The sequence below is a fragment of the Sus scrofa genome, chromosome 18, assembly GCF_054392235.1.
Source record: "Sus scrofa isolate SSC_HxYL_T2T_F1_AM1 chromosome 18, Sscrofa_HxYL_maternal_Yorkshire_Landrace_v2.0, whole genome shotgun sequence".
In the NCBI taxonomy this organism is placed as follows: domain Eukaryota; kingdom Metazoa; phylum Chordata; class Mammalia; order Artiodactyla; family Suidae; genus Sus; species Sus scrofa.
This window is the reverse complement of record NC_139400.1, coordinates 62605109-62630878: the sequence shown is the minus strand read 5'-3', so window position 1 is coordinate 62630878 and position 25770 is coordinate 62605109. Positions and strand designations below refer to the sequence as shown.

Sequence of the window (25770 nt, the reverse complement as noted above, 5' to 3'; positions counted from 1 at the left end):
CATTTGTCTCTAGTTTTCTTTTGTATAGGACAAGGGTGGTACTATTCTCATAAAATGAAGTCGGGAAGCATTCTCTATTCTTTTATATTTTGGAAGCAATTTTGTAAAACTGGTGTTAGTTCTTCCTTAAAAATTAGGTGGAAATCTCCAGTAAAATCAACAAGGCCTAGAAGTTTCTTTTCTGAAAGGTTTAAAGTTTGAATCCAATTTCTTTAATGATTATAGAACTATTCAAATTGTCTATTTAATCTCTCTGGTAGTGTGTGGTTTCTTGGGAATTGGCCCATTTTCTAAGTTGTTTTAGTAAACTCGATTACCCTTTTAACAGATACAGGATCTGCAGTAATATCTCCTGTTTCATCCTATATATTTGTGATTTGTGTCTTCTCTATTTTTTATTTTTTTAGTGTTAGTAGAGGTTTATCAATATTATTGGTTTTATTTTCTTTTGTTTTAGACCAGGTTTGTGTTTCATTGATTCTACTCTTTTTTTTTTTTTTTTTTTATGGCTGCTCCTGTGGCATATGGAAGTTCCCTGCCTAGGGGTTGAATTGGAGCTGCAACTGCTGGCCTATGCCACAACTACAGCAATGCAGTTCTGAGCCACTTCTGCAACCTACTCTGCAGCTTGCAGCAATGCCGGATTCTTAACCCACTGAGTGAGGCCAGGGCTCAAACTTGCATCCTCACAGACACTATGTTGGGTTCTTAACCCACTGAGCCACAATGGGAACTCCTCTTGTTTTCAATTTTATTGATGTCCAATTGCATTTCTCAGTGCTTTTCTTCTGCTTGAGTCTCTTTCTAGTCTCTTGTAGGAACTTAGATTATTGATTTGATAAATTTATTCTTCTCTACTGTAAGCATTTGCTGCTATAAGTATTTCTCACAGTATTGTAACTCTGTCCCACATATTTTAATATATTTTCATTTTCACTCAGTTGTATGTATTTTTTCTTTCCTTTGAGACTTTCTCTGACTCCTGCATTATTTTAAAATGTGTTGTTTATAATTTCCCAGTATTTAGAGATATTCCTGTTGTCTCTCCACTACTGATTTCTAGTTTAATTCCATCGCAGTGGGAGAACATACTACTTATAATTTTATTGTAGCCACCCTGCAGGATGGATCATCACTCAGAATTTGATTCAGATGTTGAGTCTTATATGACAAGCACAGACCACGAGCACATGTAGGCTTTATTACTCATATAATTAGGCTTTCTGGGGAGAGCAGGGTGGCTTCCAAGGAGGTCAGAAAATGACTTAAGAGAGCAGGTAAAGGAGATTGGTTTGAGGTTTTGTTACAGGCTGGATTGTGTCCCCCTCACCCATCCAAATTTATTTGTTGAAGTCTGTTTGGGGGCCATGCCCACAGCATGTGGAAGTTCCTGGGCCAGGGATTGAACCCACACCAGAGCAGTGACCTGAGCCACAGCAGTGACAATGCTGGATCCTTTAACTGCTAGGCCATCAGGGAACTCCCATTTGTTGAAGTTGGAGATAAAGTCTTTAAAGAGGTAATCTTGTTAAAATGAGGCCATGAGGGTAGGCCACCCAATATGAATGGTCTCTTTGTAAGAAGAGGAAATTAGGAAACAGGTAAATGCATACCAATTGAAGACACAGGGAGAAGCTGGCTTTCTACAAGCCAAGGAGAAAGGCCTTAGAAGAGTTCAGTCATGCCAACATCTTGACCTTGGACATCTATCCTCCATAAGTGTGAGAAAATAAATTTCTGTTATTTAAGCCACCACGTCTCTGATGCTTTGTTATAGAGCCCTGGCCAACCAATAGCAGATATTTATGGTGGTTAGGGGGTTTGTTTGGGGGTAAGGTTTTCTGTGCACACACAAGGGCTAAGACTTGTGTGCTCTGATTTTTCCACAGGCACCAAAGAAGGTAGCACCCATACATTCTTTTCACTTTTCCCGGATGTAGAAAAGAAGACTGAGGAGGAGGGAGGCTTAGATATTGTCAGCAGTCGAACATCAAAAATAAGAGTCAAACTCTATTACAGATTTTGGTTTTTACAAATTTGTTGAAGTTTGCCATATGGCCCAGAATATGAATTCTCCATGGGCGCTTGGAGAAAAATATAATCCACTCTTATTGGGTGGAATGTTCTATATATGTTGATACAGGTGCATTGTCAGTTCTATATCCTTGCTGATCTTCTGTCAAGTCAAGTTCTAGCAATTTATGAGAGTGGGATATTGAAGTCTACAACTCTAATTGTGTGTTTGTATATTTCTCTTAGTGCCATCAGTTTTTGCTTCATGTACTTGAGACTCTTGTTTGGAATATACACATTTAGGATTATTACATATTTCTGCTGAATTGATTCTTTCATCTCTTTCGTAATTTCCCCTTTGTTTATAATAATTTCCTTTGCTCTGAAGTCTGCCTTGTCTGATACTACTATAGACACCTGCTTTTATTTAAGGAGTATTTGCACGATACATTGTTTCCCAGCCTTTTACTTTCAACGTATCTCTCTTATTAAGTTTAAAACGAGTTTCTTATAGTCAGCATATTTTTATCCTTTAGGTCAATCTCTGTCGTTTAATTGGTGAGTTTAGACCATTTACATTTAATTAAGGATAGGTTACAGCTCAAGAATTTTTTATTTTCACTATTTGTTTTACTGTTTCTCTTCTCTTGCCTTTCTGTGAGTTATTTGAACATTTTCAGAATTCCACTTTAATTTATTTAGAGTGTATCTCTTTGTATAGAGTTTTTAAACTCATTCTTCTAGGTATTATGTATTACACACATAACTTATCACAGCCTACCAGTGTTGACCTTTTGCCAGTGCAAGTGAAGTATAGAGACTTTAATTCCATTTAAGTCCATTTCCTGTTCCCTATATATAATTATCCTAAATATTTCCCCTACATACACTGAACATCGCATCAGATGCTCAGGCGTTATAATTGTGGCTTCAATCATCAATTATGATTTTAAGGACTCATGACAGGAAGGACAGTCAATCATAGATCTTCTTCAGTTTATAGTGGGGTCACTTCCCATCAACTCCTCATAAGTTGGAAATACCGTAACTTGAAAATGTGTTGGATACCCCTAACCTACTGAACATCATTGCTTAGCCTGGCCTACCTTAAACACACCCAGAGCATTTACATTAGTCAACAGTTGGGCAGAGCCAGTTAACATAGCACCGGTTTATAATAAGGGTTTAATACGTCATGTAATTTATCCAATACTGCACTGAAAAGGAACAAGAGGATGGTCGTCTGGGTGAGAACGGTTACGAGTGTCTTGTTTACCCTGATGACCATGTGGCTGGCTGGGAGCCAGTGCTTGCTGCTGCTGCTCTCACAGCAGAGTATTATGTATGATGTGCTATTAGCCAGGAGAAAGATCAAAACTCAAACTACGAGTTCTGCTGGGTACATGCCGCGTTCACATCCTTGTAAAGTGGGGAAATCTTGAGTCAAACCATAGTAAACTGGGCTCTATGTGTATATTTACCCCATTTGTACCCTTATGATATTCTTTCCTTCCTGAAGCTCAGGGTCTTCTCTTATTATTTCCTTTTGGTTAAAAGAATTCTCATTCACCGTTTTTAAGGATAGATCATCTATTAATGCATTCTTTCATTTTCCTTCATCTGAGAATGTCTCAACTTTCTCTTCATTTCTAAAGTATTTTTTTCCCCAGATATAGAATTCATAGTTGACAGTTCTTTTCTTTTGGTGATTTTTTAAAATGCCACTTTCTTCTCTCCTCCATGGTTTCTGGTGATAAATACCCTGTCATTCGAGTTTTGTTTTGTTTTTTGTTTTTTTTTCCCTTATAGGTAATGTGCTATTTTTTTTTTTTTTCTGATTGTTTTCAAGATTTTTTTTCTTGGTCTTTTGTTTTCAGAAGTTTAATTATGATGTGTCTTGGCATGAGTTTCTATTGGTTTGTCCTGTTTGGAGTTTGTTCAAATTCTTACAGCTGTAAATTTGTGTCTTTCACCAAATTTGGAAAGTTTTGCCCATTATTTTTTCAAATACTTTGAAAAGTTTTTATTTTGGTTACCGTATCTTTCAGTTTTACAATTTACGTTAGTTCTTTTCAGTAATTTCTATTTTTGTTGAGTGTTATATTTTTCATTTGTTTCAAGAGAATCCACAATTATTTATAAAGCATTTTTGTGTTACCTGATTTGTAATCCTTGTCAGTTGATTCCATGTCTGGTTTATCTTGGTGTTGGCACTGGGTGATTGCCTTCTCTCATTCAAGTTATGATTTTGTTGGTTGTAGTTACAATGAGTGATTTTCGGTTGTTTCCAGGACATTTTGGATGTTCTTCTGTGAGGTTTTGTATTCCATTCAATTGTCCTTGTTTTTTTAAGCAGGCAATCCATCTTCATATGCATGAAGGCCAAGTTGGTTGTGTATGGCCCTCTTCTCATTGGATTCCCCAACCTCAGTCAGCTAACTTTCAGAATTCCATGATACTATCCTGGGGGAGTAATTAGATTAGCATATGCCCCATTGGATGGGGAATAAGATATTGCCCACCCTTGATCTTACTGACATTATAGAGCTGGAAAATCAGAGAGCCACTGCCTGCTTCTGTGGGATGGGAGGTGGGGTGGTCAGATAGATCAGCTCTCAGCTTGGCTCCACTGGAACCACCAGGCAGTGATAATAAAAAGTGTATCCCATTGGTCTTTGGCCAGAGTATGGCAGATACTGACCAAAAATGTTCAGGGTTCATCAAGCCATCCTTTCCCTAGTCTTTTGGCTAGGAGGAATAGGCTTTCCTTGGCATTTATTTTACCTTTTCGTTGGTAGTTGGGGCTGGTGGCTTTTGTAGGGTCCTGTCTAGGATGTATGGGAGGCCACAAGGAAACCCAGAAAAATCTCCTGTGTTGTTCCTCCAATCTCAAGGTCTCTTGGCAGTCATCTTCTTGTTTTCCACTACTCGGAATTTTCCTATGCTTCCTCTTGCCTTATGTCTAGGGCTTTTTAATTGCAAGAGGAAGGACTCAGGAGGAATGAGGCCATAAATGGAAATCTAAGGTATTATTTTTAATGTTTTAATGTTTTTAAGATTTCATTGTTTGTTTCCTAATGGTAAAATAAACAACCTTAAGAAAGAGTCTCTTTGTACTTGAGCTCAGACTAGGTCCTAAGCATGAGTGTGAATCACTGCTGGCCATCGTGAAGCAGAAACTCAGTTCTCAATGCCGTGCCCCTCAGACCCTGCTGTGTTGATCATAATAAGACAAATTCAAAAAACCAACAGTTTTGAAGGGCTTAGTATGTGCCAGATGCTGGGTTAAGTACTTGTCAGGCATTTTCTCATTTCGTTCTCCAAAGTGTGAGCCAGATACTGTTGTAGAGACATGATATAGATGAGGATCGCTGGTGCCAAAAGAGGTTAAGCAATTGCACCAGATCCACATAGCTAGGAAGTAGCAAGACTTTTTGAGATTAGTTCCATTCACATTTACCCCTCATTCAACTTTCTATAACAAGACTTACTCCCAAAGATTCAGTACAGTGGGTGTAAGGCCAGGTCCAGAAACATGCATTTTTGACCTATCAAGATGGAAAATTGAGGTGGAAGCCCATTATTCACAGTTTGACAAATACCCAAGGCACTGGGGCATCTCTCTTGTCATTGGTGAAATCACTTTGCCCAACAAAGGGAGATATAAACAAGCAAACCTCTTCTTTCCAAAGAGAGCAAGCATTTGGGGATGCTCCTTGCTTTTGGATGTTGCCCCAGAGGATGCTGAGGTCTTTCTTGAACATGCTCTATGGGGTTTAATGGACAGTCACCGTTATACCACAGAGCTGGGCAATCGGACTTACTTTAGAGCGGCCATTTAGATGTTTCTCAAATGTTCTGCTTCATAGGAAACACAATTGTGGTTATCCTTAAAATAGATATCATGTATTGAAATGTTTTCAACTGCATAACATTCTTTATATATCGTGCCAACCACCAGTCCCTGACAGTCCAGATATACTTACCTTCCTGACATAACTGTTTTATACCTCTTCATGTAATTACTTTTTTTTTTTTTTGTCTTTTTGCTATTTTTTGGGCCGCTCCCGTGGCATATGGAGGTTCCCAGGCCAGGGGTCAAATCGGAGCTGTAGCCTCCGGCCTACGCCAGAGCCACAGCAACGCGGGATCTGAGCCACATCTGCAACCTACACCACAGCTCATAAGGGCAGAGACCGAACCCGCAACCTCATGGTTCCTAGTCGGACTTGTTAACCACTGCGCCACGACGGGAATTCCCATGCAATTACTTTTTAATTAAAGGATAGTCGATTTAAAATATTGAGTTAGTTTCATGTACACAGAAAAGTGATTCAGTTTTACATATACATTATTTTTCAGATTCCATTATAGGTTATCTCAAGATATTATATATAGTTCTCTGTGCTATACAGTAGGTCTTTGTTGTTTATTTTATATATAGCAGTGTGTATCTGTTAAATCTCAAACTCCTAATTTATCCCTTCCTCTTTTCCCCTTTGGTAAGCATAACTTTGTTTTCTAGGTCTGTGAGTCTATTTCTGTTTTATAAATAAGTTCATTCATATCATTTTCTTAGATTCCACACGTAAAGGATAGCATATGATAATTTGTCTTTGTCTGGCTTACTTCACTTGGTGTAATAATCTCTAGGTCCAGCTATGCTGCTGCAGATGGCACCATGTCATTCCTTTGTATGGCTAGGTAGTAGTCCATTGTATGTGTATGTACCACGTCTTCTTTATCATCTGTCAGTAGACACTTAGGATGCCTCCATGTCTTTGCTATAATAAATAGTGCTGCTGTGAATATTGGGGTGAATTAGAGTGTTCATCTTTTCCAGTTATATGCCCAGGTGTGGGATTGATGGATCACATGGCAACTCTGTTTTTAGTTTTGTAAGGAATGTCCATGCCATTCCCCATAGTGGCTGCCCCAATTTATATTCCCACCAACAGTGGAGGAAGGTTCCCTTTCCTCCACACCTGCTCCAGCATTTATTCGCAGACGTTTTAGCTACAAAAACTTTCAGAGGCAGTTTAATACAGGGAGGACTCATATTTATTCTCATGATTGTTTAGACTTTTTCTTTCATGGTATTCAAAATATTATGTTTAAATCTTTTAATCAGAATATTCCTTATTTATTTTTAAGGATACAGATGATAAAGTATCCCTGTATCATGACTCATGAAGGACTTTTTTAGTCATGATAATCTACAAATCATTATCTAGGACCAGGTCTAGTTTTATGGACTTTGTGAACTTAGAGATTTAAAAGCAGTAACATTTTTAATTTGGTCCTCATCAGCTTGGAATATATGACCAGTTAGGTGTTTAGATGATCATTTTGAGATTTGTCTTTCTGCTGTCTTGTTAAAAAAAGGAAGGAATCCCTGAACAAAGTGTTGGCTTAATCATGATTGCACAGGAAATGTTCCTAAAAGAAGCAACTGAAACTCAGAGTAAGTTCCCTCCACGGGCAGAGTGTTGGTTTACTGACTGTGATCCGCTTGTGTATATTATTAAGGAAGTTTTGCTGTGGATTTGCAAGACATCTCGGGCCTAGTTCATGTATTTGTAAGAAAGGATATGTTTCATATTTTTCACTTACTTAAATTACTCGGGCAAAATAAATGAAGTTCCATGTGGAAAGAATGCCTTCCCAGTCACCATGGACTGAGGGGACCCTAGCACATTTCATAGACAATAGCCAACTCCGTCCCTCGAGGAAGAGGAGAACCAAGTCTGTGTTCTTCAAAACTGTGCTAAGAGCTCCACGAGGGGAAAGGATATTACTTGTGAATTTAATTAGTGTATTAAAAAGTCAATGACTATCTTTTTAAACGTGAAGACAGCATTTCAGCTATTCGATCGTCATTAGCCACCTTTTACTGTGCGTGTTAAATACTTTTAAGTAACTCAAAAGATCCTAGGAAGGAATAGCCACAGAATTAATGTGCAAGAGAGTCAGCAGGGCATTTTGTAAGCAGGAATCTAAACAGCTAATAAGAGGAATGTGGGAAGGGGAAGAAACAATAAATAGGAAAGAGTTTTGGACCACAACAGACATGCGTTATTATCATGTGAAATTCTCAACACCCACTAGCAAAGAGAAAAATGGGAAATAAAATTGAATTAATGTGCAGTTGTAAAAATTATAGTCTCACATAAATAAAAAAAAAGACTTATGTTTTCCAAATAGAAAAGTGGTCATTAAAAGCCCCAAGGAAATTATATCTTTCCAAAAAGGAATAATAAACATTTTTTTAAAGTCTGACAAGGTCTTCTGAGCTATTTTGCATTGTTTGGAGAGTCCCACATATTATTGTCATAATAAAAAAATTAACTTCTAAACCAATTAAATTAAGGTAAAATTTGTTATTATTGTACCAACTTTCAGGTGGTAAAACTTTCATCGGCATGAATAGCGAAATTACTTTTTACTGCCTTGTTTATTTCTAAAAATAGTAGGAATCCTTTCTCTCTGTCTGTACATTCATATAACAAATGTCTATGGAGCATCCTAATTCACTGAAATGCATTCTAGGCGGTCATGGGAACTCACAGCATCCGGTCCAGGGCAGAATGAATGCAGGTTGCTTGGAGGAACCAGCTTGGACAAGTGTTCCTCCTATTTCAGAGTGTTTTGGACCAAGGAGGTGGCAGGAAGGATCAGAGGTACGGGGAGATGTGAGAGACGTTTCAAAGACAGGACTACTGGTACGGCAAGGTCTGCAAGGCAAGGCTGAGGAGTAGCATGCTGTTATCAAGAGGCTGGTGATGCCAAAACAGAAACCGGAGCATAGAGGGAGAGGACCATGGCCTGAAATCTCTCCATCTGCGCTGCAGAGGCAAAGTGGAGGAGAAGAACTAAGGGCAGTTCTTGCCACAAATGATGAACACATCTCCGTTTTCCCAACAGCAGATTTGAGGACCTAGTTTTCTTTTTCTTTCTTTCTTTTTCTTTTTTTTTTTTTTTTTAAGGGTTGTGCCTGTGGCGTATGAAAGTTCCCAGGCTAGGGTTGAATTGGAGCTACAGCTGCCAGCCTACACCTCAGCCACAGCCACCCAGGATCTGAGCCACATCTGTGACCTTCACCACAGCTCACGGCAACACCAGATCCTTCACCCACTGAGTGAGGCCAGGAATTGAACCCGCATCCTCATGGATCCTAGTAGGGTTTGTTTCCACTGTGCCACAACAGGCACTCCATGGACCTAATTTTCCTGATCCTCTGTTTACTCGGGCTGTGATGGTGATTTCTGTGGTCTCAGAAAACCCTGGAAAAGAAAGGAAGATGTAGATATATAAGACGGACTCCTTTGGGATAAAAGGTCAAGGCACGCAGGCAAACGTTAATTAAATTATAAAAGACTTTCAGAGGTTTACGGAAGAACTTTTCATTTGAGCTAAGAGCCACAAGTAACCACCTGCTCCAGCTCCATTCAGTTCCTCCTCTCAAAACTGCACCGAAATGCAATCTGGCTTCTCTGCCTGGAAACTTCTTCCGGTGTTTTCCGTAATGGAGCACAGAGGCAGAGGAGGTGAGGAGAAGGTCACTACTTTGAAGGTCTATGAAGCTTAAAATGTTCTGGCTGCAGACTTCAGCTGAACCAATTTTGTTTTCCATGGTGAAGTCGAACCAAACAAAATCTTGGGAATGTGCCCAAGGAGCTTGTATTGAATATTAGCATTTTAGAAAGCAAAGAAGAGGGAGGATTGATTATTTTGGCAAGGAGCACATTGTCAGCAAGGTGTTTCTTCACCCTACCCAGCGTTTTAAGAAGTGCTGAAAATAATTAGAAACAAACACAAATGTTGGAAAGAAGCATCCAGCGGAGGGCTTCTTCCAGCCCGACTTTTTTCAGAGACCTCAGCTGACAGGTTTTGGGGAGCGCACGGTGAGGGGGAGACGGCGTATTTGCTAATGAATATGAATAGCATTTCCTCATGGGCCATATATTTTTCCAGCAGGAAATGGATAATCTACTACGACGTTGCAGTGGGTTGGAACAAAATAGATAAATCAAATACAAGTTACCCTGTTTCTTTTTCAAATGAAAGACAAATGCCTTAATGGATTGGCAATCATGAAATGTATAAGTATTTATAATACAGTGCTGCTTGTGCCCCCATCTGCCAAAGAGTGGTATTGATTCAGCCACTGATAGGAGGACAGATTTCCTCCACACTCTGCAGAGAGAAATACATCCTAGTGTTAACGAACATGCACTTTGTATTGAGCCAGCCTAAATTGCAGCAACGTTCTTGAGTTGACTGGCTGTGTGCTTTCCATCACATTACTTCACCCCACTTTCCTCGTTGATGAAACAGTATCATAATAATCCCATTTTTTAAAGGACAGTTGAAGGTAGTATGTGAAAAGCATTCCACCAAATGCCTAACACATGTACGTACTCAGTAAATAATAGCTGTTCTCATCATTCCACTGGTCAAAATGGACTGCACACAAAATGAGAGTTTCAAAGTATTGGAACATCTGAACTGAGTGCTTTTTAAAGGAGTGCTGAAGGACTAGATTAATGAGTCCCACCTCTGGTCCAGGCAAATAGGTCTCTGTATTAAAATGGAAGCGTATGCTCAGTCTCCACGGGCTAGGTCATGCTCTTGCAACAATTCCCAAATCATATGGACTTAAAACAACACAAACCGATGACTCGCTCACATTCCACGTCCATCCTGGTTTGAAAGGGCCCCAGGCTGGTGGAGCAGCCACCGTCTCACGCTGCCAAGTTGTTACACCAGAGAGGCTCTCACCTCAGCAGCTGAGGGTTCCGACCTGGAGCTGGGGGACACACACCCTTGCATTCACAATTTGCTGGCCGGCCACATGGTCTCACCCAACAGCAGCGGGGTCAGGACATGTCCCACCAGAATGCTCCTGGAAGGAGGACGAGCACCGTGACTACCGCAGGACCGTGGACACACTTGAAAATATATTCTTACCGTATGGGTAGTGGGACTCGCAGCATCTTTACTGACCTACAAAATAATGAACGAAGACCTGTTGTTACAGCAGTGGTGATACATGGTGCCTCTGAACCCTGGGTGAGGCTGGCGCGACTTGTCCAAGTTGGCGGTACATACCACATGCTGCCTTGAGGTTCTGGGATTCCTGACCACATAATAGGCAGTGCCATTGATTGAGTTCTTCTGTTCAAGATGTCCAAAGCCATTTTTATTCTCTGTGGCCTTTTCCCACCATTCCATGCTAGCTGAAATGGCTTTATCTGTTTTTATCTCACATCTAATGGGTTTAATGTGTTCTAAGTATATGGCTCCATTTGGCGCCTTGGATGCTATGGCTGAGAGGCGCCATATAAAAAATATTGTTATTGTTATGATGATGAGTTCAAGCACTGGAGGGGAAATTGTGAAATCACTTGGTACTGGAGCTATCATTATTTTCAGCAAAATGAAGTTTGGCTTCTTATTACACCAGTAAGCCTTGAAGATTAAATGGTATCTACAGCATGTATCTTAGCAATGGGCCAAAGAAGTCAAAATAAAAATGTTTGATATAGCATTTCATATATTATAAAACAGATGTTTGGTTTTAAGTATTCTTGGTTTAAAAAAAAAAGTTGACACATTATCAGACATTTAAAAAAAGCAGCAAATGAAAAGACCCACACACTTAGTTTTAATTTTATTCATTCCTGCTTCCATTATGATTGGACAGGCCAGCTATTAATTTAACCCTTAGCGTTGATCCTTTGCCAGCTTGCTCTGAAGTTGAGCAATAGGTTGTTTCACTGCTTTAGAAATGCTTCATGAAGACGGGAGGTGCACGGAGTTCTGGAAAAAGGACCGTTGAGGTCCCTCCCTCGTGACGATGTGATATTTTGCTCCCATTACTTGAATATTCGTTATGGTCTCCCACATGTTTTTGGCTGCCTCTGTTTCCTGCAACTGTTTACATTATTAAGTCGGTCTGGATTATAGAAATGTAGCTCGAACTCGGTAGAGAGTCAGAGTAGCTTGGGATGTTTGCATAGATTGGGTAGATTCCCTTCGCAGCCGAAGAGACGCATGGACGTTTTCTAAGAGGAGCTGAGACAAAGAAGTCAGAGTGTTGTTACCGAAGGGCTTCAGACCACAGATGGAAAGCATGACGGGGCCAGTCTGAGGCTTGTTCTGGCACAGCAGACCTGGGCCCTCCCTGCGCTCTGAACTAGATAACTTTCCACAGGGAGGACAGCGACAGCTTCATTCCTCTCGGGGTAGACAGAGAGGAAGGCTTTGCAGCGCATCCTCTGACTCAGAAACGGGGGTCATCCGAATGCCTCGGTGGTTCTGCTTCCAGGAGCTCCAGAAGGGAAACAGGTGTCACGTGCCAAACAGGAGATGCGGCAGAGTAGCGCGTGCACGTTGCACGAGATCTAGAGAGACGGGGAGAACAGACTTTCAGAAGATCCTTGGCAGCTTCTACTCTGAGACCCCTGAGTTTATTTGAAAACTTGGGCAGTTCTCGCTCTTTTTTTGCCTTTTCCCCTTTTACTGGGAAGCAGCATGGCCCCTTGGCACGGATTTAGAGCAAGACCCTTTGAGTTTGAACCCTGGCTCTGCTCCTTTTCGCTCTGTGACCCTGAGCAAGTGGCTTCCCCACTGAGGGGCTCAGTTTCCCCCACTTGTAGAATGGGGATGATAGTGGTTCCTCTGAGCTTATCTTAAGGGCTGAACGACTCAAGTGTGTAAAGCACATATATTAGTGTCTGGTACAGTGTTCATTAAATTAGTAAAATAAGTCCCATGTTTCTAATGTTCCTTTTAACATAACTAAGTAAAATTCGAGAGATTATAAAGTTAATTTCTGGTGTATGTTCGGATGCCGTGGGAGACATAAGTCTGTACTTATCCGATGGCTTGAGTAGTCACCTAACTTCCCTTAGCCTCGTTTTGTTACCTGTAGGAAGAGGAAAACACACCTGTCTCAAGGGGTTGTCATGAGGAAGAAATGAAACAAACTTTTGGAAAGTGCTTGTTATATGATAGGCATTTAAGAAAAGGTTCCTTCCTCCCCTTTCCTTTTCTTTTAAATAATCTTATCCTTGACTGGTAAAGATTTTTAAAAATCAAAACTTTTAACCCCAACTGGCTGTTGCAAACCTGAAACGCAGCTAACTTGTTAATGTTCTGAAAAGTCTAGGTCTGAAATTAGCAGGTGCCCAAGGCTCTACTGGAGGAATCTAGGTTGCAGAGACCAGCACTGCAGCCGAGAAGGAAGGGTAACAGCAGCCAGAACCTCGAGTGTTCATGGTGTGCCTGGTACTGTCCTAAGAAGGGTTTTACAATCCTCACAAGGTTGCATGGCGGGAAGCATTACCGTCCCGCTTTACAGAGAAAAATACTGAGGTACAGGTGATTAAGTAAATGACCAAGGAGATGCAGTCAATACACGCAAGAGCTGGGATGTGAACCTCGACACCAGCTCCTGCATCCCCGCTCTTATAACCCCCTTGCTGCGTCCCTTCTCGGAAGCAGCCTGCTGTGTGCTGTGTGCTCTTGTGCACATTTCCTAACCTCTCTGAGATGTTCCTCCTTTGTGATACAGGAATAAAATGCACTGATAGATGCAAAAACTTTCTGAGGTGGTTGTGAGAATTGAATGCAGTAAGAAATACGAAGCACTTAGCCCCACGCCGGTGTACAGTAAGCGGTAAATGCCAGGGTCAGCGTGTATGACCGAGAGACTGGAGCAGGGACCCTCCTTTGCATCTTGTTAGCCTCCAGCTCTTGATCTCTGGCGTCAGGAGGTCTCTCATTTCAGCACCTCGGGAAGAGGCACGTGCAGAGAAGTAGAGGTAAAAGGCATCGTCACTTTCCTAGAAAGGGACGGACTCCTGCAGAGGGCACCAAGGGCAGTTCACACACAGTCCTCACAGAGAGGGGGTCTAACCCACAAGCTATGCCCCCAGCCCCCTCCTGGTGAGGCTGTAAGGAGGTTCAGAGCTTTGCCCACCCATCCTTAGACTAGGTGGGCTCTTTGCAAGGATGGCACTTGAGGTTCCAGGTCTGGGGCCGGCCGATGTGCTGGAAATTGCTGTGGTGTGCACTTGTTTCAGCGTCTTTCAACTTGATGGCCTTTTTTTCATGCAGAGGGAAAACATCCACATTTTAATTTTTCCCTAAGTGGCTACGACTTAGTCCAAGAAAACTCTTGAGTTCTTTCCCTGCCTCTTTCTGTGGGGCACAAGGTCCACAGTTGTTTCGAAAGTAACACTTCCCTAATTTCTACCCTCAGGTCAAGGAGATGGGTCTGTTTAAAGCCGAGAATTTCTCTCTTAGAGAAGTGAACTTACCTCTGAACTTATGGGCTATACAGATTAATTTTTCATTTATTTTCTTTACTTCCTAAAGATACAAAACATTTTGATGCAATAGATTTTGATATGGAACTTAGATAATGCAGAAAAAACTGCCTAAACAACTTATTTAAAAGCTCAGCGTTAAGGATGTCAGAACAAATACAGTCGCCTTGGAAATGTATTGTTGGCATGAAGACATTTGGGTGGTAAATGACCTCTGAGTTTACGCATCTTGTCGGAACTCGTCCCTCAGCTCCAGACTTGCTTAGCTAAAGGCCCACCAACATCTCCCATCCCATTGGCACCTCAAACAGCATCTTCAAAAACAACTTGCCATCTGCTTCCACCCAAACTTGTCCATAAATCCATTCAGTCTTCCCCATCTGGTAAAGGGCCCCACTGATTTTTCAGCTCAGAAATGAGAGATTTGAGAGTTCCCATCATGACGCAGGAGTAATGAACCTGACTAGTACCCATGAGGACACGGGTTTGATCCCTGGCCTCGCTCAGTGGATTAAGGATCCAGCGTTGCCGTGAGCCATGGTGTAGGTCGAAGTCGGGGCTCAGATCCTGGGTTGCTGGGCTATGGTGTAGGCTGGCAGCTGCCGCTCCCATCCAGACCCTAGCCTGGGAACTTCCATGTGCCACCAGAAAAAGCAAAAACGAAAAAAAGAAAGAAAAAAGAAATGGGAGATCTTTGATCCTTCTCCCCCTTCCACCACTGCCTTGGGCCTCATACTCTATCGGCAAAGCCCTCTCATTCCATCACTGAATAGCTCTCAGACACACGCACTTCTCTCAAATTCTGTGGGCCCTAGCCTGGCCTAGGCCAGCCCCATCTCCACAACAGCCTCTAAACTTGTCTCATTCTCTGCCCAGGACCTGCATGTTTAAGTCTTGCCACTGCTCTGCTTAAAACCCCAGGGGCTTCCGGCGAGCTCAGCATAAGATCCAGCTTTACTGTAAAGTGTATAAGTCTCCGTGCCTTTCCCTCCAACTTCATCTGGAAACTTTCCATTGATATTCTACCCACGTTGGAACTTTTTTCAGTTCCTTGAACATCGGTTCACACTGCCTGGTGTCTTCTTCCCACCACCAGTTGGGTTGGTAGCTCAGCTTAAGCATCGTCTGATCAGTTTGGTCGTATGGGCACATCCCAGACAGAGTCCTTTACTACCCACGGGCCCCTCCCACCATGCCTACAATAGTCTCCCTTTCTCAGCTAGTTTTTTTAACCATAATATCTATCAAATTAAAGCTATTTATTTACTCATTTGTTAGCTATTTGTTAATTGTCCGTCTTCCAAATCGGAAGATAAATTCCATGAGAGTAGGCTCTAGAGATGTTTTGTTTGCTAAGATATATCTAGATCATATAAACCAGGTTTGACACAAGGATAGACACAAATTATATGCAGGATAAATTAGTGGATGCATGAATTAATTAAAATGACATAAGCGGTATTTATGCAAACATCTTTAATTGTCGGATTAGTGCAACACATTTGTGCTGAATGGTGGTTCATGGCGTCTGACACCGAGGCTGTCTTGGCCTGGTTCTGTCACATCCTTAGCTGGGTAACTGGAAGACTAGCCCCTGAACGTCTCAGTTTCCTAATCTGTAAAATGAGGGTTGTGGTGTTGTCTGTTCCTGGTGTCTGAAACAGGATAATGCAAATTAAAAACCGACTCCCGCATCATCACAAGTGTTCAAGAAGAGACGTTTGCCTTTATCTTCATTAGAAGGGCCGTTGGGGGCCCATGAGCAAACACAACTGGCATCTTCCCACCGGCACAGGGGATGCCGCAGCCCAAGAGCCAACCTAATGCCCGGTGCTTAATGCTGTGTGAGAGAATAGGATGCCCAGGTGAGAAGTGCTACTCACATGTTCTCAGCATCAAAGTTAAATGCGTTTTCTTTGCTTATAGTCTGTCAATTATTTAAAATCTTGCCACATTGGAATTTGCTCACATTTGAATCTTGATTTTCTTAGGCAAACTGTTTTTTTTTTCCCCCAGAGTTTCTGATTCTTATTTTTCTTGCACATGTAACTTTATCTCATGTTATATTTTTCCAGCCTTTCAGCGATACTAATTGTACCGCTAAGGCTCTCTTGCCGCGTTAGCCTCGCCTTTTGAGGAGCTCCAGCCTTCTCCATCTCCACCCTATCCAGGCCGGCGCCTGGAACCTTCCTTCCCTGAACGTCTTGGTTAGTCCTCAGCGTGTATCAGAATTTTCCTCTTCTTTCATTCTCTCCAGTGTTTCAGTAGAGCCAACTTTCAAGAAATGTACTTACACTTCCTCAACCTTTGAACGTTTGGACATGCCTTCATATGTGGTTAATCATCTGCCTGGATATACGCTCCGGGCTAAACATCCCTTCTATTTGGAAATCTGAAAGCAGGGCTCACTTTCTCCCAGCGTCTCATAGCAGCCAGTGAGGCTCATCTATGTTGAGACCTTCAGTTCTTCTGCTTTCGCTCCTGCTTCTATTCTAAGATCTGCTACCGCTCGTAACCACTGGCTTCTAGGAACAGAGGCTCTTGAGGACGAAATGGACCAACTGGCATCTGCGTCCTCTCAGTCTTTTTGCAGAATATTCTGTGTTTCAACTTTCTCTACCTTTTTTGCCCATCAACACACCCCCATCCAAGACATTCTTAAATTTGTTGAAATGTCTCATTCAGTGACGCTCCTTCCCATTCTTTTCATTCATACAAAGTGAAAACTCCTGTACTTTTATTTCAGTGGTTTATCAGGAGAGAGTGAAGGCAACATATATGTTCAAAGCCCAAAAATATACAAGTTGACATTACAGTACATTTTGCCATTATTGAGATGTGCTTAATATATTATTTAACTAGTGCTCAATTGGGGGCATAATTTCCTAATTCTTTTCAGTGTCGCAACTGTTTGATCTCCTTCTCTGGGAGGAAGAAGTTGGAGTTAGGGCTGTGAGGGCAGTGGATGAAGGCATGATTGATAAACACCTACTCCACCCAAAGAAACCGTTGGAAGCCAAAACAGACGGGAAAGTCTATGGGAAGGAGAGACGGAGTAGACTATTACATAGATTTAGAAGTTTGTGTGGATCCTTGCCTATAAAATTTGCCAACATTCCTGATTCCATCCATAGAGAGACATTTTAAAGCAGGATTTCCCCATCTACGTGTGTGAATGATTAAAACTCTTGATATGCAGCCGACAAATTTCCCTCCAGAAGAATTGCCCCAATTTGCGCTTGCTCCAGTCATGGACCTTTTAAACACAAACTGAGAGATGCACAAGATTGGCTAGTTTCGTAAGCCACATTGTATCATTATCTTCATAGACATTTCTTTGATTACTATTGCTACTGAGTGTGACCCATATTCTCTTACCCCAGTGCCCAAATCAACCCTCTGTAGGTATCCCCAACCTCCTTTTAGAAACGTGTAGATTGAGGCTCAGCGACTTTTAAGAATTCTCAAGATCTCTCCAGTATTTGAAAGCATATGCAGCTGGGGATGGTGCTTTGCCAGCAAATAATTTAAGAACATGTGACTTATCTGTTCATCTTTTTTTTAAATGGAAAATCAGATTATTCATTCTTTACAGGACCTTAGATGTAAATAATTATGTCAAACATGTTCTATTTCTTGAAACAAATATATTTTAAGAACCCTTTATTCCCTTCATGCAAAGTCGAGACCTGGGAGGGATGTCCTAGGTACACGGGATTATTTCACAGGGTTGCAAGGACAGATTCCGATGGACTCATGAGAATTCAGCTTTGTCTGGGATCTGGATATTGCTTTATTTGTCCCATTGCACATGCACACGCATATTTTTAAGGGACTGAAAGTTTTTGTTTTTTCATAAGCCACAGAGCAAAGCAATATTTTACAATAAGCTCCCTCCCCACCCCATCCATGGTTTCACTTTCTGCAGTTCCATCGTCTGAAAATGTTAAAAAGAAAATTCTAGAAGTAAATAATTCTTACATTTTGAATTGTGTGGTGTTTTGAGTAGAGTGATGGAATCTCCTGCCATTCTTCTCTGTCCCTTAAATCATACGTTTGTTCAGTGCATCCATCCCAATAGTCACTTAGTAACCATTTGGTTATCGGATTAACTCTGTCAGTGACACCTCTTGGGTTCAAGGGACCCTTATTTCACTGCATGATGGCCCCAAAGTGCAAGAGTAGTACAGCTGGCAATTCGGGTATGGCAAAGAGAAGCTGTAACAAGCTTCCTTATTTTTAAAACTTTATTTTATTGAAGTACGGTTGCTTTTCAAGGTTGTGTTAATTTCTGCTGTATGGCAAAGTGATTCAGTTATCCATACATTCTTTTTCATGTGCTCTTCCATTATGCTTTACCACAGGATATTGAATATAGTTGCCTGTGATGTCTGGTAAGACCTTATTGTTTATCCATCGTCTGTACAATAGTTTGCGTCAAACTCCCGATCCATTTCTCCCCCACCCACCCTCCTTGGCAACCACAAGTCTGTTCCCCACGTCTGTGAATCTGTTTCTGTTTCGTGGACAAGTTCACTTGGGCCATATGTTGGATTCTGCATACAAGTGATCACATATGGTACTGATCTTCCTCTTTCCGACTTACCTTGTTTATCATGATCATCTCTAGATCCATTCACGTAGCTGCAGATGGCATTAGTTCATTTTTATGGCTGCGTAGTATTCCATGGCAGATGTGTCCCACATCTTTATCCTTTCCTATGTCTGTGGGCATTTAGGATATTGCCATAGACAGAGCTCTTTTTAAGTGAAAAGGCAAAAGCTCTCCACTCAATAAGGAAAGAAAAATAAACTGTATAGTAAGGTTGCAAAGATCTAGAGTAAGAGTGAAATTTTCTACCTGTGAACTTGAGAAGAAGGAAAAAGAAATTTGTGCTAGTTCTGCTGTTGCACCTCAAACCGCAAAAGTTGAGGCCACAGTGCATGTAAGTGCTTAGTTAAGATGGGAAAGGCATTAAATATGTACCATAAGATATTTTGGGAGAGAGAAATTAGTCACATAACTTTAATTACACTATATTGTTTATCATTATTCTATTTCATTACTAATTATAGTTGTTAATCACTTACTGTGCCTCATTTGTAAATTAAATTTTTCATAAGTATTTATGTATAAGAAAAAACAGCATAGGAGTTCCCATCGTGGCGCAGCGGTTAATGACTCTGACTAGGAACCATGAGGTTGCAGGTTCGATCCCTGGCCTTGCTCAGGGGTTAAGGATCTGGCATTGCTATGAGCTGTGGTGTAGGTCGCAGACGTGGCTCGGATCCTGCGTTGCTATGGCTCTGGTATAGGCTGGCGGCTGCAGCTCCAATTGGACACCTAGCCTGGGAACCTCCATGGGCCGCAGGAGCGGCCCTAGAAAAGGCAAAAAGACCAAAAAACCCAAAAAACAAAAAACCACAACACACATAGGGCTTGACACTATCCGTGGTTTTAGGCATCCATGTGGGGTATTGCAGAGTATCCCCACAGACAAGGGGGCACTCCTGTATTTAAGAAACATACAGGAAATTATGGGAGTTCTCACTGTGACTCAGCAGTACTGAATCCTACTAGTATCCATGAGGATGTTGGTCCAGTCCTTGGCCTTGCTCAGAGGGGCAAGGATCTGGCGCTGCCGTGCGCTGCGACGTAGGTCGCAGACGTGACTCGGATCCCTCGTGGCTGTGGCTGTGGCTGTGGCCGGCAGCTGTAGCTCCAATTCGCCCCCTAGTCTGGGAACCTCCATATGCTGTAGGTGTGGCCCTAAAGAGTGAAAGAAAGAAAGGGTGGGAAAGAGGAAGGAAGGAAGGAAGAAACATATAGGCAGTTAAAATTTGAAATTTTCCAGTGCAGCCCAGACACCTACACCACATATTTGACAATACATGACATGGTCAAATGCCAGCTTCAAAATCTTTCTAAACTCAATCCTATGCAAATCAAATACCTGGTTTCTGAAGGGACATATGGAAAAGTATACACAAGTTCTGAAACTGCGATATGGCTTACTTAGTAACATATATTTATTTAGAGACGTGTAAGCTTTCCAAATATACCGTATCTTCCAGGTGTCTTTATCCTAGCAAGTCTAAAAATTACCAAGTAGTACCATTCCACCAACCTAAATTCTTTGGACTTTTTTTGTGTGCATAGCGTAAATGCCCTTCATCCTAAACTGGTAGCGGTGCTCAGTATAGATCTGGAAGCTTCCAGCAAAGGGTGGTGCACAGTGCAGGTGACACAAATTGAACTGCCCTTTCCGATGGCTGACCTGAAGAATTCCCTCAGACCATCCCTGCATGGAAGTTAAAGGTTCAAGATCTAGGTACCAATACCACAGTACTGCAGTGTGGATGCATCTCAAAAACATTGTCTCAGATGCTCCCGGTCACATATTGTACAATTTCCATTTATTTGGAATATCCAGAGTAGATAAACCCATAGAAACAGAAAGAAGGTTGGTGGCTGCCAAGGGTTGGGGGAAGGACGGAATCGAGAGAAACTCTTAATGGATGAAGCTTTTACTCTGGAGCGATAGAAATATCTTGGAACTAGATAGAGGTGATGTTGCACAGCTTTGCAAATGTACTAAAGGCCAATGAAGAGTTCAGTGGGGTTTCTCTTTGTTTGTTTGATTGTTTGTTTTTTCTTTTTAGGGCCACACCTGTAGCATATGGACTTCCCAGTCTAGGAGTCAAATCAGAGCTGCTGCTGCCAGCCTACACCACAGCCACGGCAACACCCCATCCAAGCTATGTCTGCGACATACACCACAACTGCGGCAACGCCTGATCCTTAACCCACTGAGTGAGTCCAGGGATTGAGCTCGCATCTTCATGGATACTGGTCAGGTTCTTAACCCACTGAGCCACAGTGGGAACTCCAGAATAGTTCAGTTTAAAAGGGTGAATTTTATGTTTTGTCAATTTCACCTCAACAATTGGGCAAGTAATTCTCATCTCCGAATCTGAATCCTAACTTTAAGCCCTTGACCTCAAACCTCCTTCACTGTCAACATCCATACAGGTTTGCTGTGAGGATTATATGAGACGACGTATGTCAAACCTTTGACCTAGTGGCTGACCCGTCCTCGATTCTTAGGGAATGGTGGCTACGGGTGCCATGGCCACGACTGGCAGCGGCAGCAATAGTAGTCATGGTATCTGTGTTACAACCCAGATTCTTCAGCGTTCAAGTGACCATTGCCGGTTGGTCGTCTCGCTTCAGACCATCCAGTTACGGAAAAGCCACATGACTTTGACCTCAGCCTCGTGTTCGCTCCGCGGTGTCCTGCTTTTGAAAGACAAGTTTTAGATGAAAACTGTGGTTTGTGTCACAGTGGCACACCAAAGTGTCAGCTTTCTCGGGAGGGTAGGGGACACCTCCTCCCAATGTGTGCTCCTTTCCTGGAAAGGGACCAACCCACGGGGAAAAAAAGTCGTGTGCTGGGGGCATTTGAAAGAAAGTGTGAGAGGGAAGGAGAAAAAAGAATTTCCCTGCGTTTCCGAGAAGGAAACCATCGGACATCAGCTGGCAGCTGCCATTTATCTGTAGCAGACGGTACGTGTGACACACAGGTGCGGCTCGATGGTTTTAGGAGCCCATATCCATTCTCTCCATCAGTGGCTTCTACAGCATTGCCTTTTATGAATGGAATTCTCCCAGGAGCCCAAGGCACATTCACCGCCTTCCTGACGGACATTCTGCTACCCACACGTGCTGTGATTTTATTTGTTCTTCCTATGGCTTCCCCAAATGGAGAGCAGGCTGGAAAAAAAATTTGTGAGATAGAAATGTACTGTTTTGTGGTCTTCTTGTGTCTATCTAATTGGTTTTCCTGAAGCCTAATCAAGTGAGATGTAAAGGGCAGCCAACGTAAATACCATTTATTGAATGAGGCAACAAAGGTAAAATCTGTTAAAACAGCATGTTCCCCAGCATCCGCCCAGCTTGTCCGTGGAAGAGTGGGAAGCAAGGAGAGGCTGCTGAGGTTATGGAAAGTGCTTGGCCTTCAGTGTGAGAGTGCTCAAGTGGCACAGATTTGCATCCTGGTGCTCCTTATGATTAGCCATGTGACTTTGAGCAAAACCTTCGCTTTGGGGGCTTTAGTGTCATTATGTGAAGAAGGGGGATGATAAAACCCATCCCCAACAGTTGTAAGACGCACTGCTTGAATTACCCTTTTTCGAGAGGCTCGGTGCTCAGCAAAACGTCCTTTTCCTCTTGCAAGCAGCAGAGGAGATGCTGGGGCGGCTTTGGTCGTCACGGTAGCCATCAGGTTTTGTGCCTTGTTGGGGGTTGGGAGCGCTCACTTAGTGCTTTCCATCCACTTTCTCATTTAAATCCTTATGTCGTCACTTATGTGTGTGGAATCTAAAACATGGCACAAATGAACCAGTGCACAGAAACAGACTCAGACATGGAGAACAAACTTGTGGTTGCAAGCGGGAGGGAGAGGGAGTGGGATGGACTGGGAGTTTGTGGTGAGTAGATGCAAACTATTATATTTGAAATGGATAAACAATGAGGTCCTGCTGCTGCACAGCTCAAGGAACTATATATTCAATGACTTGTGATAGAACCAGGTGGAAGATAAGATGAGAAAAAAGAATGTTTATGTGATATATAACGCATACATCATATATATCATATATATTATATAATATTATATACACCGTATATATCATATATATTATATAATAATATTATATACATCATATATATATATGGCTGGGTCACTTTGCTGTACAGCAGAAATTGACAGAACATGGTAAGTCAAATATACTTTAATTTAAAATTAAAAAAATAGGAGTTCCTGTTGTGGCTCAGAAGAAGCAAATCTGTTTAGCATCCATGAAGACACAGGTTCGATTCCTGACCTCACTCAGTGGGTTAAGGATCTGGCGTTGCTCTGAGCTGTGGGGTAGGTCGCAGATGTGGCTCGGATCTCACTTTGCTGGGGCTGTGGTGTAGGTCAGTGGCTACAGCTCTGATTAGACCCCTAGCCTGGGAACCTTTGTACGCTGCAGGTATGGCCTTAAAAAATACCCCCCAAAATTTTTTTTTAAATAAAAATAAGCCCTTATATCATTTCTGTATGGTAAACATCATACCCAGTTTAGCGGCAGAACATGAGGCTCAGAGAAGCTAAGGAATTTGTCCAAGATGCCTCTGCCCAATAATAGAAGGGCTGAGAACCAAACACATCTCTCTGACAATGAAGCCTGCACACGTAACCTCTTCTGCCCACCTAAAGTCTTCACCCAGGGTCTGATGAGGTTTAGGTGACCTGCAGTCTGTTGAACTAAATCTCGGAACTCCACAGTAGCTGCTGAATAGGAAAGGTTGGGGTTACCTTTACCTGAGATCAGATTTCCAGCTTCAGCGAGACACTACATACTTGTGACCATTGTTCTCTGGGACCCAGAAAGTCAACTCTGTTGAGTGACCTATCCCTGTGCGCCTTGTGACAGGCTCGACACACACCGGGGACATGCATGCAGCCCCTGCCTGGTGGCGGGCAGGTCGGATGACCACTGACCAGTTGGATAAAACTAAGTCAAGACAAGCCACGTGTGAAAATACATTTCTTTCCAACATGATGGTACATCTGCAAGGGTGCAGCTGGCACTGATGTTCTTGGCATTCGTTGCAAATACCCCAGGCTGCTTGGGTAATGAACTTCCTAGGTTGGTCATTAACAGGCTTCCTGCTTCCCTCTGCCTTTGACAGGCCCAGCTGTGAGATACAGCACGTTCGAGATGTCAGAGGCCAGGCCGCCTCCCCTGCTCGGGCAGCACACGACGCACATCCTGAAGGAGGTCCTTAGATACGACGACGGGGCTGTCGGGGAGCTGCTCAGCGCTGGAGTGGTGACCCAACGTGAGGTCGAGTGACAAAGGCAACGTGTCTTTTTGTTATCGTGATCCAAGTGCGCTTTGCCAGCAAAGGCGAAGAGCCTTTCTGGACCCTTCTCCCCAGGTCCGGTGCCCACCACCGTGGCGTTAGAGGAATTCCAGATTTCCTGCGTGGTGTCTCCAGAAGGGCTCTGGGATCCACGAGTCTAGCGCTTTCTGAATGTACCACCCCTTTTATGCCTTCCTCTTCTCCCCAGATAATGGATTCATTGCGGGTTTGTGGGATTTTTTTTTTTTTTTTTTGGTGAAGATTTGTTTTTTCTGGAAAAACACATTCCTCATTCTAATTACATTAATAGCCTAAACGCTTGCCCCTCCAGCCCGTGCAGGTCTGAAAAAGAGCAGATCTCTTAACGTTCTTTCCTTGCACATAAAGTCCTCGTTTAAACCTTTGTTAGGAAGTCGGAGCAGTAAGCAGGATGACAGTCTCAGTGATTGATTTTAAACAGAATAACTTAATTTCGAGCGCATGAACCCTTTGTTAATCTGTAATTTAAACCATGGACTTTGTTAATGTCCATTGTAAAACTGAGCTCCGTTCTCCCCCCGAGGAGGTAAATATTTGCTTTATGTTGTATTTCTTTGATTATTTCAAGATACATAGCAGAAAATCAGTCTCCACCAGTGAATTTTGGGATGTCAGTATCTGCCTTCATGAGGGAGTGAAGAGTGGTTCTTTAATTGGTACCTTGTTTTGAGCCAAGTCCAAATGCAACAGGTTTTTAAATGAATGTCAGGTGACTATCTCAGCGTTAAGTAATGCATAAATACTTACACACAGGAGAATGACAGGAAAATATTTCTTTGTAATCTGAGTATCCACTGTAGAAGAATATATCATGCCTTAATATGAAGTATTTAAACATTTATGTGTTTGTCTGTGAATTCAAAGTATAGAAACAACTTCGGTCCAGAAAGTGGTAAGTGATTTGAATATATGATCCAGGATGAATTGTTACTCAGACTGTCCCTCACTCAAGCCCAGGCACAGACCAAGGAATCAGATGACCCCGTGATCAATATCCTGACATGATCTCAATTCATGTTATTAGGCACTTATATCTTAAACCCACGTCACTACAGACCAAGTGGTAATTGAAAGTCAAATTACAGATGTTCGGCTTTCAGATGGTGATTTAGAACTCGTTTTATTATTGTGTTCTTTTTTTATTGGAAGGATTTGAGCCTTTTATCCATGCCATAAGCCCCAATATGTTTCTAGAATTAAGGATTCCAAATAAATAGGAAATTTGTCTTCTCCTAAGCCCTCGTGGGACTTTTTAGAAGAAGGGTACTAACCAGTTCTTGAAACAATTATCGTCTTCTCTGCTTTGCTCTTTGTGGACATCTTATTCTGAGGAACTCCTGCTGTTATCCCACTCGTTAGAATTTCATCATGCCAGGGAACTGGATGCCTTCTGCAGTCCTTTTCCCCCCATGGCTAATTCGTAGATGTGTCTTTGGAGATATGACCTTCAGTCCAGGCATCTAAATTACA

At 42.2% G+C, this 25770-nt stretch overlaps 1 protein-coding gene across 15 annotated transcripts in view; it reads left to right on the top strand.

Annotated features, from left to right (window-relative positions):
* Positions 1–25536, top strand: part of SUGCT (succinyl-CoA:glutarate-CoA transferase) — a 643257-nt gene extending 617721 nt beyond the window's left edge. For all 15 annotated transcript variants that reach the window (XM_085004905.1, XM_085004903.1, XM_085004907.1 and 12 more), the window contains one exon: positions 24088–25536. In XM_085004905.1, the coding sequence (XP_084861031.1) occupies positions 24088–24251 (164 nt within the window). In that variant the 3' untranslated portion in view covers positions 24252–25536. The remainder of the gene's footprint in view (positions 1–24087) is intronic.
* The last annotated feature ends 234 nt before the right edge of the window (positions 25537–25770 follow it).